Raw genomic sequence first — 27,572 nt, forward strand, 5'->3', positions numbered from 1 at the left:
GGAGGGACTGAGGCCTTGGCCTGCCCTCTGACACACACTCCCACTCAACCCCCCCTTCATCCTGTATGTATGAGTGCTGAGCATGTGTGTGTGAGGGGAGAGTCAGTGAGCGTGGGTGGGAAGAAAAGGCGTCTCCGACTGAGTATCTCTGCAAGCATGTAAGCGAGTATTAGTTTGTCGGACTCGCTGCTCCGCTTCCCTCCATCCATCTCTCCACGCCGACCATCCAGCCTCCTTGTGATAGCCCCATTTTAAAGGAGGATCACGCCTTTCAACATTTATTTATGCATAACCTCTAACACTAATGTGTTTGCCCTTCTGTGCTCAAGGAGGATGCGTTTTTCCCTTTGGGGCGCACAAATAGCAGCAGAAATAAGTGGAAAAAAGCCAAAGTACGGCTCGATATCCGCTCTCTCTCTCTCGGTCCTGTGCTACGCTTTTTACCCGGATTGATCCGAGCCCTGTAGCGCTTTTACAGGCAGCTTCCTTTTTCTTTTTTTTTTTGCCTGTATGATTAGGCACGGCAGTGTGAGGGAGCAGAGAGTAGATTTCTGGCATGTTTTCACGGTTTTTTCCGTGAGGTTGGGGGCGAGGGAAGCCGGGAAGGGGGCTGCAGGGGTGGAGGGGTCGCCATCTTGGTCAAGGCTAAAAAAATCGGCGTGACAGCTGGGATTACAGAGACGGCGGCAGGGAAAAACCAGAGCTGTGTGCTACCTGAAAGATGCAGAGCGATGTGGTCCGGACTGCTGATCACGGGAATCACTCAAAGGACAAAAAAACACAATAACATGGCCATAGAGATGGTAAATGGACACATGTTTTCAGTGGATACGCTGAGAAACACATGCACGTACGCACTTATGCATGCAACCTGTCGGCGTAAGAGCGCTCATGAGCCATCATACCCCCCCCCCCTCCTTGGGCACTTTAAGCCCTTATAAAACTGAGAAAAGTGCTTGGTCAGCACAAGCAAGGGGTCTGAACTCTGGCTAATATCCCTGGCCAACTGGTGATTTTCCCTCAGTGGGTTCAAACCAGTCAGTACTCTGACGATGCAACGTAGCCAAACCGCGGCTTCACTGCAGCAATCAAATCCGCAGCCCTGTGCAGGCGCTCCGTGTCTGAGGTGGCACTTTAATTCAGGATTTCATTTCAGGCGGGAGCCGGCCGCGTGCAAATAGCTCTTACCTCCAGGTTGCCAGCCGATTGATGTGAACTAAATGTAATAACGGCTAGATGAAATATCAGGCCCATATCTCTAATGCAATCTGCCATCGCCGAGCCCCAGGATGCTGCCTAGCGATATACCAGCTGAACGATTCTCCTCCCTCTCTCCCGCCCTCTCTCTTTCGCTTCGTCTTCCTCCCGTTCTTCATCTATCTCTTTTCCTCCCTTTTGTTCCCCTTCTCCTCCAGCCTGAGGAGGAGGTGTTTTATTTTTACACACTCAAAATTAAACATTGAAACAGAAATCCCATATTATACACGCACGCGCCATAAAACTAGTCATTCCAGAAGATCCATTTCTTCCACCTTTGTGGTTTTTATTTTCTCACTTATTTATTTGGTTATTTGTTATTGACTGCAGCCCGATGGTGGGAAGATTTGATGATACAGCTTTACAACTTTACACACACACACACACACACAGCTGTAAATCCCTTTGGACCGTGACATGCCTGTTCGCAGTGAGACGTAGCAACAACTCTCCTGTGTGCATGATATCACCCTTATTACTAATACCCAAAGGGGGCGCAGAGAGGTGTGGGATCAATGTCTGTATTCCGCTTGTAATGGGAAATCCATAGACGATCACCAATGGCCCGGGGCAGAGAGAGACGGGGATGAAGACGACCAGGAGGGTGAAAGGAAAGACTGATGAGCTGCCAGAGGTCACGATGTTCAGGTTCTGATCCGTCAATATCTGGCACTTGGCCTGCGTTTAGGACAAGATCAGGGTCGTCGGCGTCCAGCGGTCACGACTGTTGCAGTTGTCAGCGCAGTGATGATGATATAATAAGTAAGAAGGATGATTAAACGTTTCACAAAAACTGCCATTTCAAATGCGTTCTTTAATTGCGTGCGATTGATAAGCTTGGTCAAGGCTCGGTCAAGATAATAAGTCAGCCAAGTGGACTGGAGGGATGAATTGCAACGATCTCAATCTCAAAAACACGTTGAGGATTTAAAATGCATCCAGCACGGGCAGCAGGGTCACGACTTCAGCTCAGACAGCAGTTATAGTCTGATGTTTCAGATCGATGCCGCTCTAGAAGGTCCGGGGCCGAGCCCAGACTGCCTGTGGTCAGCGGTTTTGGCCTCAGCCTTGTGTAAGTATGACTCTGTGATGGACAGGAGAAGGGGGGGGGGGGGGGGGGGGGGGGGCATGAGGAGACGAGGAAGAGAGGAGTGCCATTTGTTTTGGGGGCTAGATTGAAGATGGCAGGCCCTGTGGATCTGCAGGGATTTCGCTCGCAGCATCTAGTTAATATTTCAGAGGCACTTATGGTTTATTAGAGTCCCGATTGAGGGTGGGATGAGTGGGTGGTAGTGTGTGTGTGTGTGTGTGTGTGTGTGTGTGTGTGTATGTAAAAGCTTGTGTGTCTACTGTACACCCTCCGCCTTACTTACTTTCTGCTTCTGAATCCATCACCGGGAGGGAGACGAAAGAAGCGACAGACGTTTCTTCATTGTTTACCGGATCGGGATCTTGTGCTCCGAGAGTGGAAAACACGCAGGGAGGCGGAAAACACACACACACACACATACACACACACACACAATGGAGCAGTGAGGAAATCATTTCTACTGAAGGCCTCAAGTGTGTGAGCACAGCCAAGTTTGGTTTGCTGATGCTCGCGAGCAGCTGTTGCTCTTTTATGGGCACAAACAAAATAAATCAGACGACCGTGACGCACCCCACAGCAAAATTATGTGTTCATCTTTTGTGCAATTTCGACGCTCCTGCTGAACGCTTCGTGCATTTGTGTCGCCGTTTCGATGACACTAAATAAAACACAAGCTGTTTTTTTTGCAGACAGAGCTCTCAAAGATAAAGAGTTTTAAACTAGTGTTCTTAGCAGGGAGAGTGACCGCTAGACTAGACCCGTAAATATCCAAACATACAGGAGTATACACAGTGCAGGTGTGTTTCTCTGTGGTGAGGTGCCAATGCCTGCGGGGGACGTCCCAAGTCTCCGACAAACAGCAAAGGTGCGAAAGGCAATTAGTTGTTTTGGCGGAGGGGCGGAGTGATATATGAGAGCAGAGGAAGAGAAGACATGTCTGGACTGGTGCAGAATTACTGGCCCTTAAGGGTTTTTAGTTTCCTCAACCCCTCTCCCTCTGCTCCAGCTATTCTCAGTGGGCAATATGAGGAAGGTGGGGACCCAGACAGACCGCCAGACAGAAAGCAGGGAACGGATGGTGTCAGACATCGGTGGGGTGTGGAATCACGGGGTCTGCCTGCGTGCGAATAATTTATGTGTGTGTCGTGGAATGCGTCGGAGTGTGTGTGTGTGTGTGTGTGTGTGTGTGTGTTTTTCGAGAGAGGCAGACAGCGGGCTCCTCACACGTCAGGCCCTCATGCATGTATTCATCAGAGCCCGGGGAGAGGCTGAGCGAACAGGTCAATAATCACATCTGAGGAACACTCACTCACTGACGCTAATCCACGACAGGAGAGAGCGAGGCAGAGAGAGGGAGACGGAGAGGGATAGAGACCCACTCCAAAATCAATTAAAACCTAATTAGGCTCTCAGCTCTTTTATCCTCGGCGTTGGCGATACGACGCTGCAGTGTGTACGCCCGCGTCTGTCCGTGCGTACGCGTCTGTCTATCTGCATGCGTGCGTTTGTTGGCGCATGTTTGAGTGTGTGTTTTCCCCCAAAGCATGTGTCAGTTACAGCCCTAAGCAGGCGTACTTAGGGAGAGCGGCGGTGGCTCTTACAGGCTCACCGTGGGAGCTCGCAGCTAAAGCCTTCACGATCGCCTCCGTAATGCAGGATTACAACCAAGACACGTATAAGAGAATTGGACAACGACTTCTGTGCTCACCAGCACAAAGTGCTCTTTTTGTGCAGATTTCAGCCCACAACCGTCGCGTACTTTTTACTGCCGGTGGGACACGGGAACTTGTCTCCGATGGCGGCGCAAACACTCGGTTTGCTTTAGAGAGAGGAATGACAGCTGTCTTTGAATAATTCACATTTGTTCTTCCGTGCTGGTGCACAGATATAATGTGAATTGGTGAAAGAGCACTCCAGCAATTTAGTGTTGCACTTCCGTACATTTGGGGGGCCTCCAGAGACAGAGAGAGAGAGAGAGAGAGAGAGAGAGAGAGAGAGAGAACAGCCATCATCACTACAGCAGAGGCAGATTGATCCGGACTTTAAGTAAAAAATGATGGATCCTGCAATTCCCATAATCCAACATAATACCACCGTTCATTGAACTGATAACACCCTCATCACACTCGTGACTACTAAACTAATCTTGATGTGAAAACTGTTGTTTTCCTAAATATCTTTCTAATGCCAAAATCAGAACTGTTTCCAAACTGCCTTCATTAGAATTGCACTTGGTTGTTGTGATCATTCTCTACTTTTGTACTTTGATGAAAAAGACCACTTTCATGGGGGTGGCAATGTTGTGGTGCCATTACATGGCTCATTGCAGCATTTTTGCACTTTGATCCTCACCTGTACATGTGCCACTTTGACCCAGATTAATGTGGCTGGGATTATCCCTCCATCAGCAGTCTTAGCTCGGATGCTCTGTAGAGGAATCTAAACACTGCAGGAATGAGATAACCCCCAAAAAAAGAGGCTTAGTGACTTTACTTAATCCACGTTTTATTCCGAGACGCAACACAAAAGCAGTCTTAGTGCTTAGATGCCATAAAGGAACACAGCCTAGTGCTGATTGGTAGCTCTTAGCTTTACTGACTACTTTTCAGTTTGATGAAGTAGTGAGGGAAAAAAACAGTTTCCTGTTTAGAATATCAGCGAGATGCCGCGTTTAAAAAGTGGATGAATACCCAGAGACGTCTGTGAAGCTTTTCTCCACATCAAAGAAGCCATCACGGTAATTAGTGAGACAACAGCGGCCCTGTTGTCTTTTTGGGAGGCTTCGTCATATGATCTAATTGAGACGAGTGTTTGCATTCGAGTATGATGGGAGGGCGTCCTCCGTGTAGCTGCAGGGCTCCTGTGGCGATGCAGTTAGTTACGCAGGGAATCACAATATGGGGAGGAGGGGGGGGTGAAGAGACACTTAGTAGCACTGTAGAGAGAGAGAGAACCAGGAATGACTGTTATGAAGACCAAAATTACAAGGAAATTTGTCACCGCTGCGCAACTTGAAATACAAAAACATGCAGATTTAGCCGAAAATGCAGATCCACACACATACACTCAAACACGTGCGTACAAAAAGAGGAAGAAAAGTGAAGGTTGCTTTTGGTATGATTGCTCGTTTAGGAAGAACATTACTGAAGTAAAATACCGTGTAACTCGCTTAAAACAGTACTTAGGCACTGAGATACTAACAAACACAAATTATGGAGTTTTCCACACCTTCCAATATTGTCACAACCCTAAATTATTACCATTCAAAGCTGCTCGCAGGCATGGGCCAGTCCTTCCTTAATCATATCAACAAAGCTATGCTATCAAATTCTTGGAGGTAATGCACACTGTTTTATAGTAAGTGATGTTTTCATTGTACAGCACTCGCCTGTCTGAGGCCTAAATACGTTGTCGGGTAGGTAGAGGAATAGAAGCTTTCTCTGGAAGCAGCGCGTGGAGAGTGTGACATAGAGTGTGAGCACCATCTAAACACGCTGATAGTGATGCAAGGGTACTTTACCTTTAGAATAAGATTGTCGTTCATTTGGCCTTCATTATAAATGCCTATATCTGACCCGGCAGCAGTGTCATGTTATGCATATTCTGTCTGTGACTGACTGTGCTGCTGGATGTTTCTAATAATGTTATAGGAATGACACACAGGGCGATGAGCTAATTCTGGATCAGCCAGGTGGACTCTCTCTCTCTCTCTCTCTCTCTCTCTCTCTCTCTTTGTTTTCATCTCATACAAACACACACACACACACACACACACACACACACTCACTGACCTGACAGTTAAGAATTTGCTTTTATCGTTCGGGGTCAGTTGGCTAGTCAAAGGTTATAATGAGCTGAGAGCTCAAGCATGTGGAAGCTAAAAAGCGAGGCCTCTTGACATTTATTTATCCTAATTCCTCTCTCCCAACCCCCGTCTCACCCGCCGCGCTGTCCTCACCTTTCCTCTCTCCGAGTCCTCGCCTCTTTACTTTTTCATAAGCTCCTCCGTCTATTTTTACGCCTCGTATTAATGAATCCATCCAGCTGTCCATTTGCCTGCATCTTCGCCCTCAGATCGTACGCTCGGTTCGAAACGCAGCCCTAAACCCCCCCTCGTCTTGTTTTCTGTGATTTGGGGATCGCTTGCCCCAAGCTGATGTTAAAGGGATCTGAGTTTGTCGTCCCGAGCAACAACGGGCTGTAAGAGCTAAATTTATTGAATGCAGCTGAGGGGAAAGAGCACAAGAACGGTGGAGAAGCTTTGACTGAGAGCCAAGTCTGTGGCAGATATATTTACTTGTGTCTTAATGTTGTGTTTCTAAATGCTTTTCTTGGACACTGTGTATTCTGTCCTGAGGCTGAACTCTAATGGTAACACCTGTCTGTTTTTTATTAGCTTAGCTTGTTGCATAACCCCATAACTATCCATCTATGTTTATCTACCCTCCATGCTCTCCTTTTATCTCTTTACCTCTCTTAATTCCTTCCTGCTGAGTTAAGCTCAATGTAAACTCAAGATTGTTTTCTTTTAAAGCAACAGGAAATAATCTCTTTCTTTTCTTATTCCTTCAGGTATGACTTCATCGAGATCCGCGACGGGACTTCAGAAAATGCTGATGTTCTGGGTCGGCACTGCAGCAACATCGCCCCGGCGCCAATCATCTCGTCGGGATCCTCCCTCCAGATCCGGTTTGTGTCGGACTACGCCCACCAGGGAGCGGGCTTCTCTCTGCGCTACGAGATCTTCAAAACGGGTGAGGGACCTGAGACACGATCGGTAGTCTAGAAGGAGACACGCGTGCGATCGGTTCGGCTTTGTAATTTGATCAAAAGTGCAACATAAATTGACATTTACCAAAAAACAAAAGAGTGATCTGTTTGTATCTTGTCTGTATTAACGAGTCCAGAAACAATCCTACGTGGTAAAATATTTCAATAAATAATAAACATTAAGCTAGCTCAAAATGAAAATTCTTGACTGTTCTGATCTTCTTACACTTTGATTTATTATAATCTTATTTCAATTTTACATTATTCTGATGTGCACTCTGGAATACAAAGGGATAGATTGCTTATTTTTAAGATGAAATCTGCTGCTCTGTGTCTGTTTCCACTGTTGGCCAGGGTCCACTGCTCACTGCATGGACTTATCTCAGCGTCTAAAAGTATTCAAAGGCCTTTGTGGGAAACATGAGTTTTGACTTTTCCACGAACCAAACATTAGGCTCCGCTGTGCATTAATACTTAAGTTAACGATTTTGTCGCATGTTAATGGCCCGAAACCTGTGATCGTTCACCCCAACACTCTTACAATAATTAACATCAGCAGAGGCAGCCCTGCATATAAACAAAAGTTAAGAGCGAGGAGGGAAAAAGTACTTTCCAGCCGCCTGAAAGCATTCGGGGAATGTTTGCTTAATTGGAGTAGGATCCGCTTCTTCTGGGGGGATGAGGGGGGATGGAGAGAGCTCCAAGGCAACTTGGAGTTGGACTTAAGGTTAAAGGTTTCTGGGAAGAGGCGGTGGCGAGGAGATTGATGAGGATGAGTGTGTGCCGAAATGGAATTTTCTCGAGGTCGTCGAAGTGCACGAGGTGAAGCGCACAATGCAGGTGAGATTGTAGCGCTAAGTGTATTTGTATTCGCTGGCGGTGGTGATAAGGTGTGTGTGTGTGTGTGTGTGTAGTAGGAGAGGTGAAATGGTCAGGTAGCCTTGAGGCAGCTGACAGATTTATGCTCAAGCGAGTTACCGGCTGATTGGCGAGCCGCCATCTAATTTAATTCATATATTTAAGACTCAAAATACATCTTGATTGATAAACAAGTAATTAAACGAGTGTTTCAATTAATAGCCATTGAAGAAAAGTGAAAGTCAGGGTTTGTGGAGCGCAAAAAAAAAACGAGCGTTCATCCTGCAGAGAGAGCTCTGAGACCTCCTACCTTTGAGAAATATATCTGGTTTTGTGTCAAATGATTGTGACCCAGATTTGACTGTTCAGCTCCATTACCAAGGCCACCAGCTCGAACCCCGACGATTGCATCTATATCACACAAACACACACACACACACACACACACACACACACACACACACACACACATACATACATGCATATACAGGGATTGATTGAAGGCTGGTGGATGGGGGATGCGGTTGCCATGGCTTTAACAAGATCCTGGTATAAATTCAGGGGGCATGAGAGATTGTGTCACCGTGTGAGCACATGTAGGTGTCTGCTCGCTGCGTGTGTGGGTGGTTCCACTCTGCTCGTTGTGTGAGATTCTGTCCGTCTGTGTGTATGTGGAGGCGGAATTAAAGATGCACATGTGTGTGTGTGAGAGAGAGAGAGAGAGAGAGAGGCAAACATAGACAGAGGGAGAGGGGGGGGGGGGGGAGCAGGAGTGAGTCAGAGAGTGAAAATGTATTCAGGATGTGTGATTGAGGCCATGTGTTAATTACGCCGTTTTCCCTCTCATCATAGCTGTTTGTGTTACCGCGGCGGGCCTGAGCCACGAGTCTCCACTAAACACGGCTTAGGACTTTTGACGGGAACGCAGATCCCGTCTGAGAAGTGTTTATTCCACCAGAGTGGAAGTAATTGCACCGCCGTTACTTTTACCCTCGTTAATGGATTTTAGCTGCGTTGCCGTGCACCTGCAATTACCGAGCAGCTTTCGGAAGACTTTTACTGACGTGTGGGTTGATGTAACTGTATTTTGGGCAAATATATTTGAGGCAAATCCTAGATTGCACATGTTTTCGGTACAGTGTGCAGTGGGTTCTGTGTTTATGTGTTTTTAAAGGGTGCGACCGAGCAGAGATAGAAATCTCAGCACGCAGCTGGGGGACGTGTTCAGCTTCCTTCCTGTATTTAACAGACAGTAGACTGACCCCACCACACTGTGTCTAGAAGTCAGACAGTGTGTGTCTGCTGTTGGCTGTGTGTGTGTGTGTGTCTGAGAGAGAGAGAGAGAGAGAGAGAGAGAGCGGCACATCTTGGCCTGTTCTCCGTACTGTGAACTAATGATACTGCGGCTTGTTTTTGTTCTGTTCATTCAACCTTATTACATAAGCGGTGACTGAAACAACTCTAGGGGGTTTTGAATTGGACAACCAATCTGTTTGTGTCAACATGTGTGTGTGTGTGTGTGTGTGTGTGTGTGTGTGTGTGTGTGTGTGTGTGTGCGTGTGTGTGTGTGCGTGCGTGTGTGTAATGAGGTACAGTACAGAGAAATCTAATTATTTCCAGCGAGGAGGAGCAAGAGTCGACCTTTGACTCGACTTCCATACTGAGACCCCTCCACCGTTCAGTGCACCTCCTGAGGGGAGCCGGGGTGAGCGCCTGCCCCAAAACAACATCCACCCAGGCACCCACCCGCCCATACACACACACACACACACACACACACGCACACGCGCACGTACAGTACACGTATGCCTTAATCCTGCCATAGCTACAGTGCAAGTGCACCCCTCCCCTCCTCCCTATTGTTGTGGCCTACTTTGCTCCTACCCATGCGTGCTTAACCCTTTATTCAGCCCAGACTACCACCCCACCCCCCCCACCCCACGCCCCATCCATCCCTCATACACTTTCACTTACACACAGTCATGTGCTGCTGACGCTGTTACCACGGCTACAGGGGGAAGACTTGCCAGGAAAGCCCCCGTTTTCCCCAGTTTCCCAAAGCCCACCACTAGCGCGGCGGGGGCCAGATAACGTCGCAGCCAATCCCGAGATAAGGCGGGGCGGGGGGGTCGAGATCACCCCAGGGCGTTGGGTCTCCTCCGTGACCGCTGTCGAGGCATCTGCGGGGTCACGGCGGGAGCGCAGCCATAGGCGGGACCCCCAACCAAGTGCCAGTCACAACATTGGCCCTGTGTGTATTTGTGATGCTGCGGCGTTGATTGGATGCCAACCCCTGCGCCAGTGACGGCTGTTACTACATGGCTAACTGCCATGTGGTGTTTATTCCTGAAACACCCGATTCCATCCCAACGCTGAAATTACGCTCAAGTAATTAACGAGCAGAGGTAAATTAAATTCATGAGTGAATAACATGGATGAGCGCGAAGGGTGTTTAAAACTGAGATGAAGAGAATTCAATAATAAGGCTCGATCAGCAAACAGGACGAATGAGGAAATCGAAACACTTTGATCGCAAACGGCAGGAGGCTTTTTGCCGTTTTCACGCTCAAGATTTTAAAAATCGTGTGCATTCCATTACACATAACAGAGGCATCAGTGTGACTTAGGAGGAGCATTCCTTTCTATATAAAGCTGCTTCAGACTGATGTCTCTCTGGGTGCATAAAAGTGTCGAAACATTGTTTTTCTTCTTCTTGTTCGCGATGTTGTTGTTGTTGTTGTTGTTGTTGTTGTTGTTGTTATTTGGGATTTTCCACCCCAACCCCACTGTGTAGCACGCCCCCTACCACTACACATTCACGCACGCATGCTTGCACACACACACACACACACACACACACACAGACACCCTCCCCACATCCCCTCAGGAGACACTTTCTTCAATGAAATCCGGAACTGCGCTCCAGCAGGGTTACACGAGAGATCTGCGTGTGTCTGAGGAGCGGATGCATGTCAGACGGAGACAGGCAGGTAGAGAGTGGAGGGGCGAGGCGAGGTTTTTGATGTGCGGCAGACGCCGTGCTCTCGCAGAGGTGAGCCCTCAGCAAGAGCTGCGTGCCGAAAGAACGGGTCGAGCGAGACGACGCCGGGGTGAGACATGAGAGTTAAAAGAGTGAATGAACAGAGACTTGGCGTGTCGCTGCTGAGAAGACAGGGAACGGAGGGGAGGATGAGAGGAGGAGGAGGAGGAGGAGGAGGAAGGAAGGAAGGGGGTTGCCCTGACACAACATGTGGAGCTGCTACTACATCAGGCACTCATGTGCAAGAGTCGAGTGCTTTTTCTTCCCAGCAACTCGCCCTCTCGCCCCCCTGCGTCACACTCACACCATGACCTCCCCCTCTTTGCCAGCAGACAGCTCTCGCCAAATGGCAGCTCATGGTGCGATGCAAGCACCAACCGGGGGCCCTGCATACGGCAGGCATGTGCGAGTGTGTGTGTGTGTGTGTGTGTGTGAGAGACACGGGCCTAGGGTTGACGGAGGGAGGCAGTGACGGGCACTTGTTTTTGCGATGTTCACGTACTGTGAACTAATGAACGAAAAGAGAAGGTACCCATGCATACGCAAATATGTGAACGCACACACGCACACAAGTGATGGCACGTGGCGGCGCCGAGTGTGTGAAGCAGGTACTTTATGTGTGTGTGTGTCTAAAACTCATAAGAGCGGTGCGTTTGCAGGCGATGGAGTCAAGCTGTGCTCAGATTGAAGTTTTTTTGGCAGCGGGACTGCAGACTGCTGCACCGTGACCCAGTAAGAAACAAGGCCAGTGTGTTACTGGGTCTGACGCTCGCTGTGAAGCCACCACACACGCTGTCAGACACACACACACACACACACACACACACACACACACAGACACTCATACAGAGGGACAAACATGCCAGCAGCAAAAGATGAAAGACTTGTGAGGAGCTTAATAAAAGGCATAGACCAAAAAAGACACATTCACTAATGCATGCATGGTAAGTTTGATTATGAGCACATTATATACACATCTTGCTGCTTTAATATATTCATGACATGCGTGTTTTAGTTTATGTTGTTCACTCATACACAGCTTCAGATACACATACAAAAACACAAAGATGAGATCAATGGTTGAAGTATGGGGAGATATCGCTGGTAGCTTTCGGTAAATTACCGTCATATGTCAACATGCCTCGTTCTATGTGTGTGTGTGTGTGTGTGTGTGTGTGTGTGTGTGTGTGTGTGTGTAGGCAGCCAGGCTACGAGCATGAAGGCAGATGATGCACGGTTGTGTTTTTGATGTTGCAGGGTGTGTGGGAGTCGACACACAAGAGGTTGAGTGCCGCTTTTAACATGTGTGGGCAGATCTCGTGCGTTTGTGAACAACATCTTCAGCCTGACATACGCTCATGCGTGAAAACAGATCGATCGGCAGACAGGTACACGGTCGTCGTAGATACAATCGATGCGCGCATGAGTCAAGGAAGACATGTGGGAAAATTTCCATTAATGTAGAATGTAAGAAAAAAAAACAGATAAAAGGAAACTGTTAGAGAACAGAAAAAACAAAGCGAGAGAGATATTTTAGGGGCAGTCTCCTGAGTTTTTTTTCCCCGTCTCTCGTAGGCCTGATTGGGGTCAGCTCTCTACCATTAACCAAGTGCAGACAGGGAGGGCCAGTCGACCCCTCAGCTTTTATAAGGCTGCCTGATAATAAGGACTGGTGCCTTGGAGGAATGCAGAGGAAGGAATGCACTGTTGACATGTCTGCACTCCTTTAAACGCTGCTTTTATGAATATTTATCTGCTTATCAAACGCAGCCTGGCACTTCTCTGAGACAATGCAGCGCTGCCGGATGCAGCCCCACTTTCCTCAGTTTTGAAATCCACCAGAAGCTTCTCCCCTGAGTCTCTTCAACCTGGCCTCCCTCTCTGCTTTTCTAACGCACTCAACGATGGGAAAGTACAAGAGCAGACTCTTTTCCTTATGCTAGTTATACGCTTGCCAGTTGTGAGCGTCTTGGCAAAGTAATGAGTTTTTGCCCTCTATCAGTTGTAATTTTAACTGGGGAGAAGTTTGGAAAACCATGCAAGTGTGCTTATAATTAGCCACAAGAAGAGCCGCGATTTCAGTGGCATCAGTTGGTTTGGAAAGGACACAACCGCAGGCATTTCTGACATGCAGCTAAACAAAGACCTAATGAGATTCCTGCAGTCTCTATAGCAACATTATCACGCGAAGATATTTGCCCTCATGCCAAGCATGAAAATAGATGGAGACACAGAAAGAGATACAACTAAACAGACCTAGGTGTTTATAGCCTCTGTATAAAGATGGAAATGTTCGAGGTGAGAGCGAATGGGCAGGAAATAGCCGGGGTTTGTGAATGAGACCGTGTGTGCCGGACTGTCGGCTCTCTCCCACCCTCATTGATGTGCCGGTCCATAAACACTCGGCCGTGACTCAGGCTCCCCAGTGGGCCGCGGAGCAGTGGCTGATGGGTAGATGATCTGAGCCACACAGCTGCCGCAGCTCAAGGTGAGCCGCCCAGGGCGCATAAATCTGCATGGATAATGAGGAGCCGCCGCAAAGGGCCCACTTAGAGCCATTACACAACGTTTGTGGTGTGTGTGAGAGAAGAGACTGTGCAAAAAAAAATGGTTGTGAGGTGAAGAGAGAGTGTTGGAGAATATTTGTTTTGACTATATAAAATAGTGCCGGGGTCATTCATGCGCTCCTTTTTAGCCTTGCATACGAGTGCATCATTGAGTCTTTTTGTGTAACGTATGAGGAAGGGGTCTTTTGAGGGTGCATTAAAGCACCTAATATTACTACTTTTTTTGAAAGTATAATAGATTTTAGTTCATCGTGTCAGACATGGTGGCAGAGCACAGACAGAAAGAGCTGCTCGTAGCGTTAGATGCACCCACTTGAGCATTTACTCGCTTTGTATTTTCTCCTCCATCGGTGATCATAAACGGTGTGTGTTTGTGCGTCCCAACCACCACAGCTACTGTATATTCCAACACTCTGTCAGTGATGAACGACTCTCCGAAACACCCTCTGCAAGTCAGATTGGCTATCCGAGTGTGATCGATTGCTCACTCCTGCATCTCCTCCTAATATGACCGATTGCTTATTCCGTTCTAAATACCCTCTCATCCTTTTATCCGCTCAGGGTCGGAATTCTGCTTCCGCAACTTCACCAGCTCCTCCGGCATGATCGAGTCCCCGGGCTTCCCGGATAAATACCCCCATAATCTGGAGTGCTCCTACATGATCATCGCTCCGCCCCGCATGGACATCGCCCTCACGTTCCTGACCTTCGACCTCGAGAACGACCCCCTGCTGGTGGGAGAGGGCGACTGCAAGTACGACTGGCTGGACGTGTGGGACGGCCTGCCGCAAGGTGAGGGCGCGCACACATGTTCCTGGGGATAACACACACGCACACACTCACACACACACACACACACACACACATACATTAAACTCACATTCAGGACCCACACAGACTATCCTCCTTGCATTCCCACACAGAAATTTGCAAACCAGTCTTCAATTTCCTGAGCAGCCGTCGCTCCCTTTGATGTAAGCAGCCTGGCCTCACATTCCTCCACATTACATAGAAGAAACATTATTTCACACGGGGAGCTGAAAGTGCCTCGACGCCCCTAAGGAGCAGCCCTTTCCCATGCCCCTCTTCCCTCTCCATAATAACACCCTTCATCACCCCCTTGCTATCCTCCCTGTCCTCCCTCCTTATCACCTTGCGCTTCCTTCCTCCCCTGGGCGAGTGAGAGTGATGGCCACGATGAATATCTGCTTGCGTCCAATAGGAGAGGCCGAGCGTTGCGAAAGTGGCCTATCGGCCGAGATCAGGAAGTGGAGAGGAAAAAACATTTGAAGGGCTTTGATAGTGACCGCCACAGGGTAATGTTAGTTTCTATAGCGCTGATGCAAATCTCATTAGTAGTGGTGAGTGATTCACTTCCCACCTCTCTCTTGCTGACTTTCTTTTCCCCCTTTTTTTGGAATTATGGAGCCGAGTACTGAGGATTTGTTCTAATTATTCTATATCCAGTTGCTAAAAAGGGATACAAGTGGATTTAAAATTCCAATTATAGCCTTGAATTTGGGAGCTTTGATAGCTGAAAACAATTTGTGGCATTCAAAGTTGAGAATTAGGAGGAAATTAAAGTGTAACCCAGTTCCAGTGAGTCCTCAGGCATGAAAGAGGGACAGGAGACAAGACGGAAGGGTGAAGAATTTGGCGTCTGGTGAGGGAGCTACTCTTGAGACTATTGTAATCCTCGCTAGTGTGTGTGTGTGTGTGTGTGTGTGTGTGTGTGTGTGTGTGTGTGTTTTTGTGGCCATGTGTGTGTCTGCAGCTGATCCCAGTGCAGCTTGCATTAAGGCAGGGATTCCAATCCCCCTGCTGGGCCCTGGCTGAGACACACATGGCAGATGGAGGGATGGACAGGAGAGAGAAGGGAGAGAGAGGAATGATGGGAGGGAGAAATGTGGGGGAAGCGTGCTGTGACTCATTAGACAACGCTTACTGAAGCAGCGTGGCCACTGGAAACCTGTGTTTGCAGGGCTGGATCGCTTTTACATGGAAAGGACACACTAGTCACAAAGCAAAACCAGATACTACTCACTTTTTCAAAATAAAAGCACAATCTGTTCATGTCTTGGTGTTTTAAGAACTTTTAATGCAATATCACCCTGAAATTGACAACCTACAACATACAACATGTTTACATCAGTTTGATTCATGTGTGTGTGTGTCTGCAGTGTCTCCTCTGATCGGCCGGTACTGCGGGACAAAGATCCCTCCGGAGATCCAGTCGTCCTCCGGCCTGCTGTCCCTCTCCTTCCACACCGACATGGCCGTGGCCAAAGACGGCTTCTCCGCCCGCTACAACATGACGCACAAAGGAGTCAGCGACTGTGAGTGCGAGATAACTTATAAGCGAGTGTGTGTGTGTGTGCGCGCGTACGAATGCTCTCTGTGTCGGTTTGTTTACCTGTTTTCATCACCACCTCTATTTTCTCCCTTTCGACAGTTTCTTCTCCGTCATCTCTGCTGACACTCATCTTTCCTTCTTCATCTTTCACTCCTCTTACCCTCTCGATCTTTTCAGCTTTGCCAACTTTAATGCTATTTAAATCTCTGCGCTCTCTTTCACCCCCTCTCAGTCTATTTCGCTCCCTCCTAAGAGAGCGCCGTTTTTCAGGAGCAGACTCCTACCATTTTCTTTCAGAATATAAATTAACTTCACCTCAATTTACCTCTGCTCACCTGTTGGGCTGCTTTCCATCTCCCTTTGCCCTTTCTCTGTCTGGATTTACCTTTTCCTCTCTGTCTTCAAGCTCTATAATATGTTGCTTAGATCTTCCCTGTCAGTCTCTTTAAAAAATGTTTTTGCACCTGTCATCCATTCGATTCAGCTTTCCTTCCTTCCTCTTTTTATTTTTAAAGCTGCTTTTTCATCTCCACTGTAAAGCCACGTCAACAAATATACAGTTAAACGCTCTGCTTTCTCCATCCCCCCCCCCCCCTCCTCTCTTTGTCCCACCAGCGTTCCACTGCAGCATGGCGCTCGGCATGGAGTCGGGGAAGATCAGCGACGATCAGATCACCGCCTCGACAACCTTCTACGACAACCGCTGGTTGCCGCGGCAGGCCCGCCTCAACAACGACGACAACGCCTGGACGCCTTCAGAGGACAGCAACAAGGAGTACATACAGGTCAGGTTTTAACAAGTTGAAAATATAACAAGTTCCAGCTGTGGTGTGACCATAAAGACCACACAAAGAGAAATCGGAATCAGCATTGCTTTCACTTCCTGCGAACAAAGATGTCTCAGTGATGCTAGAGGAGAGGAGAGGATGCACCTCTCGTATGCGGTGAAGACATACAGCAGGACCGCTGAGAGGAAATAGAGGAACTGCGAACTGATGATAAGGAAGTGCTTCTGCGCTCTCAATCTTTCCTGTCTCGAACACACACCGGCCCCAACGCGCATGCATGCATACGTAGACATACACACACACACACACACACACACACACAGGAGAATGCACCGTGATTGATGAAGGCGCTCTCCGGGAATACATCCGAACACTACGCCATTGATCTTTGCCTGCAGCCTTCCTCCCCTTGCACACGACAATGCAAAGATTTGCACACACACACACACACACACCACCTAAGCTCCCTCAGCAGTAGGCCACAGTCGGTGTCCATCCCCTGCTGTCTGTGTGACAGATAGACACAGCAGCTGGTCTGTCTCTGTTATCTACATCAGCACTGAGCCCCACGAATCCCTTCAGCAATCTACACAGTCGCCCTATTACTGCGTTCTATTCTCCTGTTCGAGTTTTAAATTGTTTCTCCTCTGCTTCCCTTTTTCCAGGTTGACCTCCACTTCCTGAAGGTTTTGACGGGAATCGCAACACAGGGAGCCGTTTCAAAAGAGACGCAGAAGTCCTACTACGTCACTACCTTTAAACTGGAAGTCAGCACCAACGGGGAGGACTGGATGGTCTACCGGCACGGCAAGAACCACAAGGTAGGAACTAGCACTAGAGATAAAAGCAGACCTCCTCATCTAGGACGTAGTTTCAAGAGCCTGTTTCTCTAACCTTTACTCTACCATCATGATGTGTTCTCCAACAACAGAGGCTGTAGTGTTCGTCCCAGAGCCGTATCAATAGATGGAACATTCCTGCAACAGTCATTCCCCTTCTAGGACTGTTTATGAACCTGAGTCATGACCCCAGTCATGAGGCAGAGAAAGAGGGAATGGGAGGGAGGAAGAGATAGAGATAGAGAGAGGAGGGGAAGCTGACAAACAAGAACAATGGAGTCCTCTATGTGCCCTTATCTTGGCTTGCTATATATCATCTCTCTCTCGCATCAACGTGCAAATAAACACGAGCCGGGGGGGTTGTGGACTCACACCAGGTGTGGACTGAGCAATTTCGGGTGTTTCATAGCAACATTATTTTCCGTTTAGTGCTTTGTGTGTAATGTGTGTGGGAGGGCTGGAATTATACGCAGGCTTGTGTATGAACGTATATATACAGTGCAAGTTGTTGTTGTGTCCTACAGTAAGCCCGTCTCCAGGGGATTTGAACTCCGCCCCTCATATCTGGGCTAAGGTCACTGTGGATTGCGAGCAACCAAATAGAGAGTGGCAGCAGTGGGCCTGTGTGTGTGTGTGTGTGTGTGTGTGTGTGTGTGTGTGTGTAGGGTTAATCCACACTCGCTTACACACACACAGACCGGGGGCCCCCTTCTGTGTGTGCCAGTGATTGGTTTGGGTGGGTCCGGTGGGGGGTATTTGATGTGGGGATTATTGCGTGGAACGTGGATTTGACTTTAAAAGTCAACATCTGTGCGCGATATTAGAAAGCCCCCCCACCCCCACCACTTCTTCCACATACACACACACACACACACACACACACACAAAATCAACAGACCCCCCCTTTAAATAACCTCTGGCTGATCTCTCTGTCTGGAGATCTGTGCGTGTGTGCGCATATGTATGCGTGTAATCTGAGTCCACTAATCTGTCTGAGCAAAAAATAAAAACTGCTCAGACGCTTTCAGACTGATGCATCAACATGCAATTTGGGAGAGATACTGCTTGTACGATTGGCCGCTTTGAAAATTTGAAAATTGGTTTTGCTTTCAGCTTTCAGCTCAACGTCCAGCAGGAGAATGAAAGATCAATAAAAGAAAGCAGACACGTTCGACTCAGTGTCAGCTAACCAAGGAGTTTTGTGAATATTCTTTACTGTATATATATATATATTCTATATAAAATGTAGATGTGATTAAATATACCGTCTGTTTGTGATGATCATAAAGAAAACGTTGACTCCATGCGTGATGGGGGCTATCGCATTATGCGTAAAGGATTTATTGTTCATTCACATTCTCTGATGTGTCCCACAGATCTCAGATTACAACTTTCTCTTTGTCTTTTTGCGGACAGTGACGGATGGATTTGGATTCAGGGTCGACACTTTTGATTTATCGCGGATAGTTTTCAGTCACGATTGAGCCTGACTTTATAATTAAACAGTTCACTGTACGGCCAGGTTCTCCTCCGGTCCCTGCAGGTTTTGCGGTTGAATCTTCCGTGACTGCTAATCCACCAGTCTTGTCGTACAAACTCCCAGTTAGCCCGTCCTAAGCCCCCCCAAAGAGCCCTTAAGTGGGTGAAACTCAAATCTCGTCAGGGGGTCTGTAATGACTGGGATTTGGCTCTTCTAATTGTCATTTAAGAGTGAGCTAATGTGGCTTTGGAAGAGTGCCTGCGTCGGTGCTGTTTGTGGAAGGTTGAGCCGTGAGTGTCTGTGCATCAGATATGAATCACCCGTGAATAAAAAAAGGATCGGCCCTGGCACTCCTTGCCTCGCTGTGTTTGTTATTGGGGGCCATTTATTGTCAAGATTCATGATCTTATTTGCCGTGTTAACAAAGAGCGAAGGATTTAATGCCAATAAAGATTATTTGACAGAAAGAGAGGCAGAGGCAGAGGCAGAGAGGCTGAAAAATGAAAGGCATTGTGGGAAATGGGCCTTTTTATTTTTTTTTGTAAAGAAATGAGAGTGCTGTCGGAAGAGAAAAACACCAGCGCTGCAGATTGCAATCACCTCAGTCACACCAGCACACAGGCGTTGTGCACGTCCGTGTGTGTGTGCATGTGTGATATTCTTTTTTTTACTCATTTTTTGCACGTCAACACGTTTTCAGTTTGACACCCATGTGATTTGTTAATTCTAAATCACACTATTCACATGTGCACCTCATTACTTGATGAGACGTGTGCACACTAAGGAATTGCATATCTCTCTCACACACGCACACACATACACATATTTTTTTAGCGATAGACACACACACACACACACACACACACACACACACACACACACACACACATATACACAAACAAATTTACATTAAAGGCACACACTGTCATCCGTCTGTGAGGAAAATCCCATCAGCCCCAGCGCTAACCAAGCATTGTGTTACTAAAAAGCATTGCGAGGCTGTGCTAAATCTGTCCAACACACACACACACCTGGGAGACAAAAAACGGCCACACAGCATTTCAGCCTGCTCCTCTATCACACTGTGTCACACACCCTCATACAGATATTTTTTTATACTCATTCTTCAAGCTAATACATTAAAAAAAACTTTGACAGACTTGGACATAAGGTGGTGCAAGACAATTTCTAAGGATCACTGCGTCAACCACACACACACACACACACACACACACACACACACACACACACCGTTAGCAAGTCTTAGGGCCAGTAGTGAAGAGCAGCCAGCTGGAACCAGTTCCTACTGTCAACATCTTCATACCGAGAGTGAGGGAGGGAGAAAATGTCTGGAGCAAAGAAGCCGGGGGGTGGGGTGGGGGGTGGGGGGTCGGGGGGGGTAGATAGAAAGAGAAAGACAGAGGGAATAACTAGAGCAAGAAGACAGGGATGAAGAGTGTAATGGACAGAGAAGGAGTCTGGGAATCGAGGGAACTACGCGGGGATGAAGAAGCGGCAGGGAAACGAATAATGTCTTGTGCAGAGCTCGCCACGTCTCCCCGCGGTGCCATCAGCTTGAAGGAAAACACTGGCAGAGGATGGAGACATGTGCCAAAAACACAGTGTTGAGAGAGAGAAATGGAAAATGAATCAAGCTCTGATGTATACATCTATCCACACCTCGTGAACACATTTTCTTCCCACCAACAGTGAAATCCATTTTCAGTTTTTGATGCGCACAAGTTTCCTTTTTGCTCTCTTTGCTGGTCCAGAGCTGTAGATCTGTCGAGGGTGTTTGCTACGCACCTTTCACGGTGACCTCCTTCTCCGGAGAGGTTATCAATAGTTAAATACCCATGGTGCCTGTGTCCCGCCAATGTCCACACAAATGAGTCTGGCCGCCGCTTGCTGCTGTGTGTGTGTGTGTGTGTGTGTGTGTGTGTGTGTGCGCATGCGGGGCCTCGTTATATTTTCATGACTCTCCACACCAGGAGACACAACATGACAACGTTAATTATTCAGCCCAGCTCGCCAGCCTGTCACGTGACGGCTCACACAGACGCACATGTACAAAACAACCTGCCAGTCGTCAGGCAGATTATAGAGGGGGCCCAGACAACAGGCTGGGAGCTTTGCCCACCTACGATACCAGCATTCATTTCAAGTCACGTCCTGCTGCGAGCTAGTCAAAAAGTAACCACGTTATCTGCAAGTTGGTCAATGAGCAACCATCTGCTTCCTCAGGCCATTGACCTTTTAACCTTGGATGGAATGGGTCAGGGGCCAAATGAGCGACCTCTCAGGTGCCCCGATAATAGACGGGAGGAAGTGGAGGAGACAGAAGAAGCTGAGAGCCGAGTGACAACATCTCATTGGCCTCTCACACGCAAAAGAAAAATGGAAAGAGCCTCCTGTGAGTCGATTCCCATTGAACAAACTGTTCTTTTTGAGTCAGTAATGTTGGCCAGATTCTCTGCTTTTATCCAAAGATGAAAATAAAGCGAAGCAGCAATATTGTAATGCACCAGCTAATGGCCTTTTAGTGATGACAGGCGTCTTTACGACTGGAACATCGGACATTTCTGGGAAGTAGTGGACCGATTTTTTACAGACTTTTTCCGAACTTTATACTTTTGAAACTGGCCCTGATCGTGCCACGCTTACATTGTTTATTTACCTGATAGTTTATTTTGTATTATTTGTTGGCAGTTGAATGATGATATTTGTCAGATTCTAAACTTTAAATTATGACCGCAATTGATTTAAGAATGGGGGAAATTCCATTGAATTATTAAGAGATAAATACTTGGATGGAGTATTTCCTGTTTCGGTGATGAATCTGTTCGTTGTTCTGTCCTCCTTACTCGCCACCACTCCCTGCCTCCTCTTCCACATTCCTCCGCTCATATTCAGTTATATCTGCTGCCCTCTATTCAACCTCTTTTTTTGTTTCCACCTCTCTCTCTCACCCGCCTCGCCCCTCTCTTCATCTGTTTTCAACTATTCTTCTGAGGACCCTTCCTCCCTGCAGTCATTTTCTTGTTTTTCCTGTCCTCTCTCCGTCTGTCCTCCGTGCCGCTCTTTGTTCCACAGACCGAAAATATCTGGGAGCAGTAGAGATGGGTCGGTTGTATGCGAGGCAAACCCTCCATCATACGCTCGCCTTTGTGTGTGCATGCGTGGGTGTTTACATAACCCCCATAAGAGCCCGCATCCACTGTTTGGCCTCTTAGGTAAACACAGCGGCTGTCTATCCTCAAATCCAGCAGCAGATACAGCCGAGATAGACCCGCTTATCTGTTCAAACACTCACGCTGCTTTGTATTACCAGTGTCAGCTCCACTTGATTAAATCAGGCCATGCCCAAAATCAAATAAAACCCCTCGAGTAGGATTTTGAAGTCCTATCACTCATATTCCCACTGGTTATGGAATTTCTGGAATATAATATCTTTTTTTTTTTTCTTTTTTTTTTTGGTGGCATGCGCCAGACAGGGAATTTCACAAATGGGTCACTTTACACCAATATAATATTTTTTAAACTCGAACGGAAAATCACTTAAACTGAAAAACAACATCATCAAAATAAGAGGGGATTTTTTTTAGGCTAAGGGAACGTGCTTTGGTTTGATCATCCTGCTTGGATTAGAGTAAAAGAAAAGTCATGTAGGGATCTTTTTTAAGAAGTGATGCCTTTAATCTTTAATTCAGCTGCTTGTAGCGGTTGTCTTTCCGTCTCTCCATTGTGCGTAGTGGCTCTGAAGTTAGCCAGTGTGGTTTTTGTGAATAACTGTCGGTCTCCTATCAGCCGGCCCGGTCGACCACAGACAGATAGAGTGAATGACACTTAACAGTCAGTCAGTGGAAAGACACTTCCTCTGCTCTGTGTGTGTGTGTGTGTGTGTGTGTGTGGGGGGGGGGGGTCCTGTGGTTTCCTGTGCCTTTGTGTGTGTGGTTTCAGTTTGTTGCCACCAACAAGAGGAAGAAAGGCAATATGGGCCAGAGAGGATGTGTGCAGAGATATCAGGCAATTTAAGAGGAAGATGGATGGAGGTGTTGAGATTCAGAGGGAGGAGCTGGTAGGAAGAGGAAGTTATTCACAAACAGGGAGATGTAGTTTTGCGAAAACGCGTGTGACACAAAAAGGAAAGATAGGAACACTCGTGTCATTGAAAGTCCCCATCCAACGCCCTCAAGCATCATGGGAAGCTTTTTCTGCCCAAAGCAGGAAGTAACCTGACCACCCTGGTTACATTTGCCCTCCGACCCCTGCTGCCCCGCCCCGCCGCTTAAGAGCAAATGGAAGGAAGGGAGTGTTCGCGGAGAAGAAGTGAATGTTGATGCTTTGGGAAGTTAATTTCACTCACATCCTGCCCACCTGGTGAGACTTCCTGCGTCTGACGGCCAATCATGTTTGGTCTTGTCAGGTCATGTCTCCCGCAGCCTCCTATTCGGCAACCAGCACGAAGGTGTGTGGACGTTGGTGTATGAGTGAGCAGTGTGTGTGTGTGTGTGTGTGTGTGTGTGTGTGTGGGAGAAACCCTCCATCCATCGCCGGGCTTTCCCAGCCTTCCAGCGCCGAACCTTTGACCCCAAAACACATCGACAGCTGGGCTGGTGACATTGGATCCGTGTTTGGGTTGTCTCTGCTTTGTCCGGCCTGCCACTGTGTGTATGTGTGTGTGTGTGTGTAGCCAAGCGAAACCGCGCACTCTGGGTGTGTGTGTGTGTGTGTGTGTGTGTGTGTGTGTGTGAGAAAGGGAGAGATAACACTCATACCAGCATGAGCAGTACATCTCCTTCTGACAGTAACCTTTGTTTGCCTTCTGTTTGCCTCTTGTGCTCCCAGATTTTCCACGCCAACACAGACCCAGCCGAAGTGGTTCTGAACCGCGTCCCGCAGCCAGTTCTGGCCCGGTTTGTCCGTATCCGACCACAGACCTGGAGGAACGGCATCGCCCTGCGATTCGAGCTCTACGGATGCCAGATTACAGGTGTGTGTGTGTGTGTGTGTGTGTGTGTGTGTGTGGGCGTTTGCGCAACTTCTCCAACCTTTATTTTGCCTGAAGAAAGTTGACTTTGCCAGAATCCCCCGGCTTCCCGCTCCTACAGCTCGGCTGAACAGAAACAACAGTTTTCTGCTGCACATTTGGTTCTTGTTCAAAGGCATTTCAGATCATTGAACATCTGCAAAAAATAACCTCCTAAACCAGGAACATACACACACAAATGTGTATTTCCCCTCTTTCCCACACTCCCACTGCTATCTTTTAAACATAGAAAGCCTCCGGCTAATTAAAGGAAACTCTATTCTTCCTTCCAAAGGCTCCACCAGTGTCATTTCTTCTTCACCGCGCTCGCTTTCTGTCTCCGTCTCCCCCAGCGACGCCTCTTTTCCCTCTCATGGCTTCAGATACTTTTGTTGCAGTGTCCTCTTTGCTCTTTTAGCTCTTCTATATTGAGAAATGAGTTCCGATCAATCATTCATGGCTCCCTGTTCACTCTTACATCAGAAACTGTGATTCGCCTCAGCCTCAACAGCTGCTATTGAAATAACTATTAGCTCTTACGGTACAGGTACACACACACACACACACACACACACACACACACACACACACAGGCGGGCTTCTAAATATAGCAGGTGACCTCAAAAGCATGCACACCCTTTGAAATGTACACAGACACCACCCACCGGCACGCACGCACACATAAACACTTCCCGTGCCTTTTATTCATTATTTACATCTCCTGCTTTTGCAGTGACATAACAGCATGAAATTTTGATCTGTGTTCTCTTAAACCGTCAGCACAACTAACATCTCCCCATCTCCCTTCCTCCTGCCCTTCCTCAAGCTCTCGCTACCTCTCCACGCTCACCCACCACCCTCAGTCTGTTGCTCCTCCTCCCTCGATCCTTCCCTCTCCCACTGTTTGTCTCCGTAGGAGTCTCATCTTGCTCCCCTCCCAGCTTCATCCTCGGCTCTGACTCTTTTTCTCCCCCGCACTCTCGCCGCCCTCTACTTCTCTGCCACCCGACTCCTCGTATTATACCTCTCTTATCCCCTTAATCCTTATTTTTCCCTCTCACCAACTCCCTCTGCAAGTTACTTTCAATGCTACCCGCTCATCCATATCTGAATGAGCTTCATTTCCAAGTGCTTTTGCGTGTACGTGGAACCTTCCTTCAGTCAGTGAGTGTTTATAAAATGTGCGCAGCGCAGTGAACAGAAAAGCTATTGTAGAGGAGAGACAATAACATATTTAGGATGTTTGTGTGAGATTGTGAAGGGCATGAATGCAAAGCAGGGGAGTTAAAGTATGCTTTTATCTCACTAATGGCAGTCTAATTGCGTATATTGAACATGAAGCAATAGTGCTGCGCTACACATCTCTTTTCCTCCAGTCCCTCACCTCAGCCTCTCCTGTTCGCTCCAGTCTACACTCCTAATGCTCAGTGGCCAGCAGTGCAGTCCTGTGGTGAAGCTTAACAGCTCCCAGGCGGGAATATGTGTAACAGAGTGTATGTTAGGTCATCGCTGAAACTTCTCCATCAACCTCGCGGCCCCCTCGAGGTGACGGTTAAAGTTATCTCTGCCTTCTCCGCTTTCCACTCCAGATGCTCCATGCTCAGACCTGCAGGGCCTGCTGTCCGGCCTGCTCCCCGACGCCCAGATCTCCTCCTCCTCCAGTCGGGACATGTTGTGGAACCCTGGGACCGCCCGCCTGGTGGCCAGTCGCTCCGGCTGGTTCCCGGCCCCAGCACAGCCCCTGGCTGGAGAGGAGTGGCTTCAGGTACGAAGGGGTTTTAAATGCACTTCTTCAACATTTTGGCCACGTGTTTCCGGTGCCATTGGGTCACGTTTAGCGCTAAATAGGCAAGACAAAAGTCTGGTTGTGGTGTTGTGTCTTCAGGGTAATTGTTGTTACTTTCAATGTCATGTTGTTTCAATAAGAAGTACTTTTAAATTCTGGCTTCCACATAGAGTCATTCCAGCCGCCAGAGGCGAACAAGCTAAAACAAGAAGCACACGGCTGCAATAAAACATAACCATGTGTTGTTTTGTGTAAAGCACCATGTCGCCATGCATTTATCTAAATCTGATCTCTGCAGGTGGACCTCGGCGTTTCTAAGACGGTGCGCGGAGTGATCACGCAGGGCGCAAGGGGAGGGGACGCAGGAAGTGGGGCGACCACGGATAACCGGGCGTTTGTCAGGAAGTACAAAGTGGCACACAGCCTGAATGGGAAAGAGTGGAATTTCATCATGGACAGCAAGACCAGCCTGCCAAAGGTTAGTTAAGGAAGGAATATAGTGACGTGTTTGTGTCTGCACAAAAACCCTCCCCCACATACAGACAAGCCATCAAGATGACATTTGTTTTGTGTATTTCTTGGACAGATTTTTGAGGGGAACACGCACTACGACACCCCGGAGCTGCGCCATTTTGAGGAGATAGTGTCCCAGTACATCAGGCTTTATCCAGAAAGGTGGTCTCCAGCAGGAATCGGGATGAGAGTGGAGATACTTGGCTGTGACCTTCCAGGTAGGACATTCTGCTGTCGCTTATGTGACAGGGAATCATTTTATATATCATCATTTCTACACTATTCTAGGCTGAATTATTTGCCCCGAGCTCTAATAAAGTGATCCAAACAGAACTCAACGGACCTTGAGGAAGGTGGAAAAGTGAGGTTTGCATTAGATATGCATGAGAGTCATTAGAGTCTGTCAGAAGTGAAGAGCCTGAAGAAGGGAGAAAGTGATAGCACAATGAAACCTTGACCCTCAAAGGTTAAGATCTTAAGAGATTGTTTCACCTGGAAAATATGAGTTAGTTACAACAAGTGCTAGCGTCGGCAGGGAGCGGACAGGGTTCGGTTTGAAGGAATGCGTCCCCAGAGAGAGAGAGAGAGAGAGAGAGAGAGAGAGAGAGAGAGAGAGAGAGAGAGAGAGAGAGAGAGAGAGAGAGAGAGAGAGAGAGGATCATTTGGTTTGTTCACTTTCCAGCGTGGTCTGTTATCCAGATGTGAGGCAGAGCTGGGGAAACACACACACGTTCAACCGATCTCGCACACATCTGGACTCCTTACAACTCCCTCTGTGCCTGAACAGGATGACTATCTGTCTATACAGCACAACATGTTCAGCACTTACATACACAGGCACACAATTACTCTCCTGACATTCACACACGCACGCACCGCTGTACTGTAATCACACCACTATAAATGCAATTTAGCCATCGTTGAGGCGATTTGTGTGTGTGTCAGCGTGTGTGTTTGTGCGCTTGTACAAGTGCTGATGAAGTGCACCGCTCTCTAATCGAAGAGAGATGAATTATAAACGCAACTACAAGGAACTTTAACTCTGCGTAGACGTTGGCGGTCCCTGTGGACAAAAGGGGTAGCGTCTCCGAGCACCAGAGTCCCTTTAGAAAACCTCTCATTTTGCTGAAGCAGGGTCTGATTGTATTTCACCCCCCTTCCCTTCAGCGGGTCTGGTCACCGCCAGAGTCCGAGCTGAGGGA

The 27,572-nt window shown here is 47.9% G+C and overlaps 1 protein-coding gene across 1 annotated transcript in view; it reads left to right on the plus strand.

The window, feature by feature from the left end:
* Nucleotides 1-6,377: 6,377 nt before the first annotated feature.
* The window catches only part of LOC137879219 (neuropilin-2-like), a 39,150-nt gene continuing 17,955 nt past the window's right edge, over nucleotides 6,378-27,572 (plus strand). The window contains exons 1-10 of the mRNA XM_068719896.1: nucleotides 6,378-6,424; nucleotides 6,920-7,101; nucleotides 14,144-14,374; nucleotides 15,763-15,918; nucleotides 16,551-16,720; nucleotides 17,389-17,544; nucleotides 23,891-24,035; nucleotides 25,661-25,836; nucleotides 26,156-26,335; nucleotides 26,444-26,588. Of these exons, the coding sequence (XP_068575997.1) occupies nucleotides 6,378-6,424; nucleotides 6,920-7,101; nucleotides 14,144-14,374; nucleotides 15,763-15,918; nucleotides 16,551-16,720; nucleotides 17,389-17,544; nucleotides 23,891-24,035; nucleotides 25,661-25,836; nucleotides 26,156-26,335; nucleotides 26,444-26,588 (1,588 nt within the window). The remainder of the gene's footprint in view (nucleotides 6,425-6,919; nucleotides 7,102-14,143; nucleotides 14,375-15,762; nucleotides 15,919-16,550; nucleotides 16,721-17,388; nucleotides 17,545-23,890; nucleotides 24,036-25,660; nucleotides 25,837-26,155; nucleotides 26,336-26,443; nucleotides 26,589-27,572) is intronic.

Source organism: Cebidichthys violaceus, unplaced genomic scaffold (genome assembly GCF_023349555.1).
Source record: "Cebidichthys violaceus isolate CVI_PGR_0920_01 unplaced genomic scaffold, fCebVio1.0.p SCAF_24, whole genome shotgun sequence".
In the NCBI taxonomy this organism is placed as follows: domain Eukaryota; kingdom Metazoa; phylum Chordata; class Actinopteri; order Perciformes; family Stichaeidae; genus Cebidichthys; species Cebidichthys violaceus.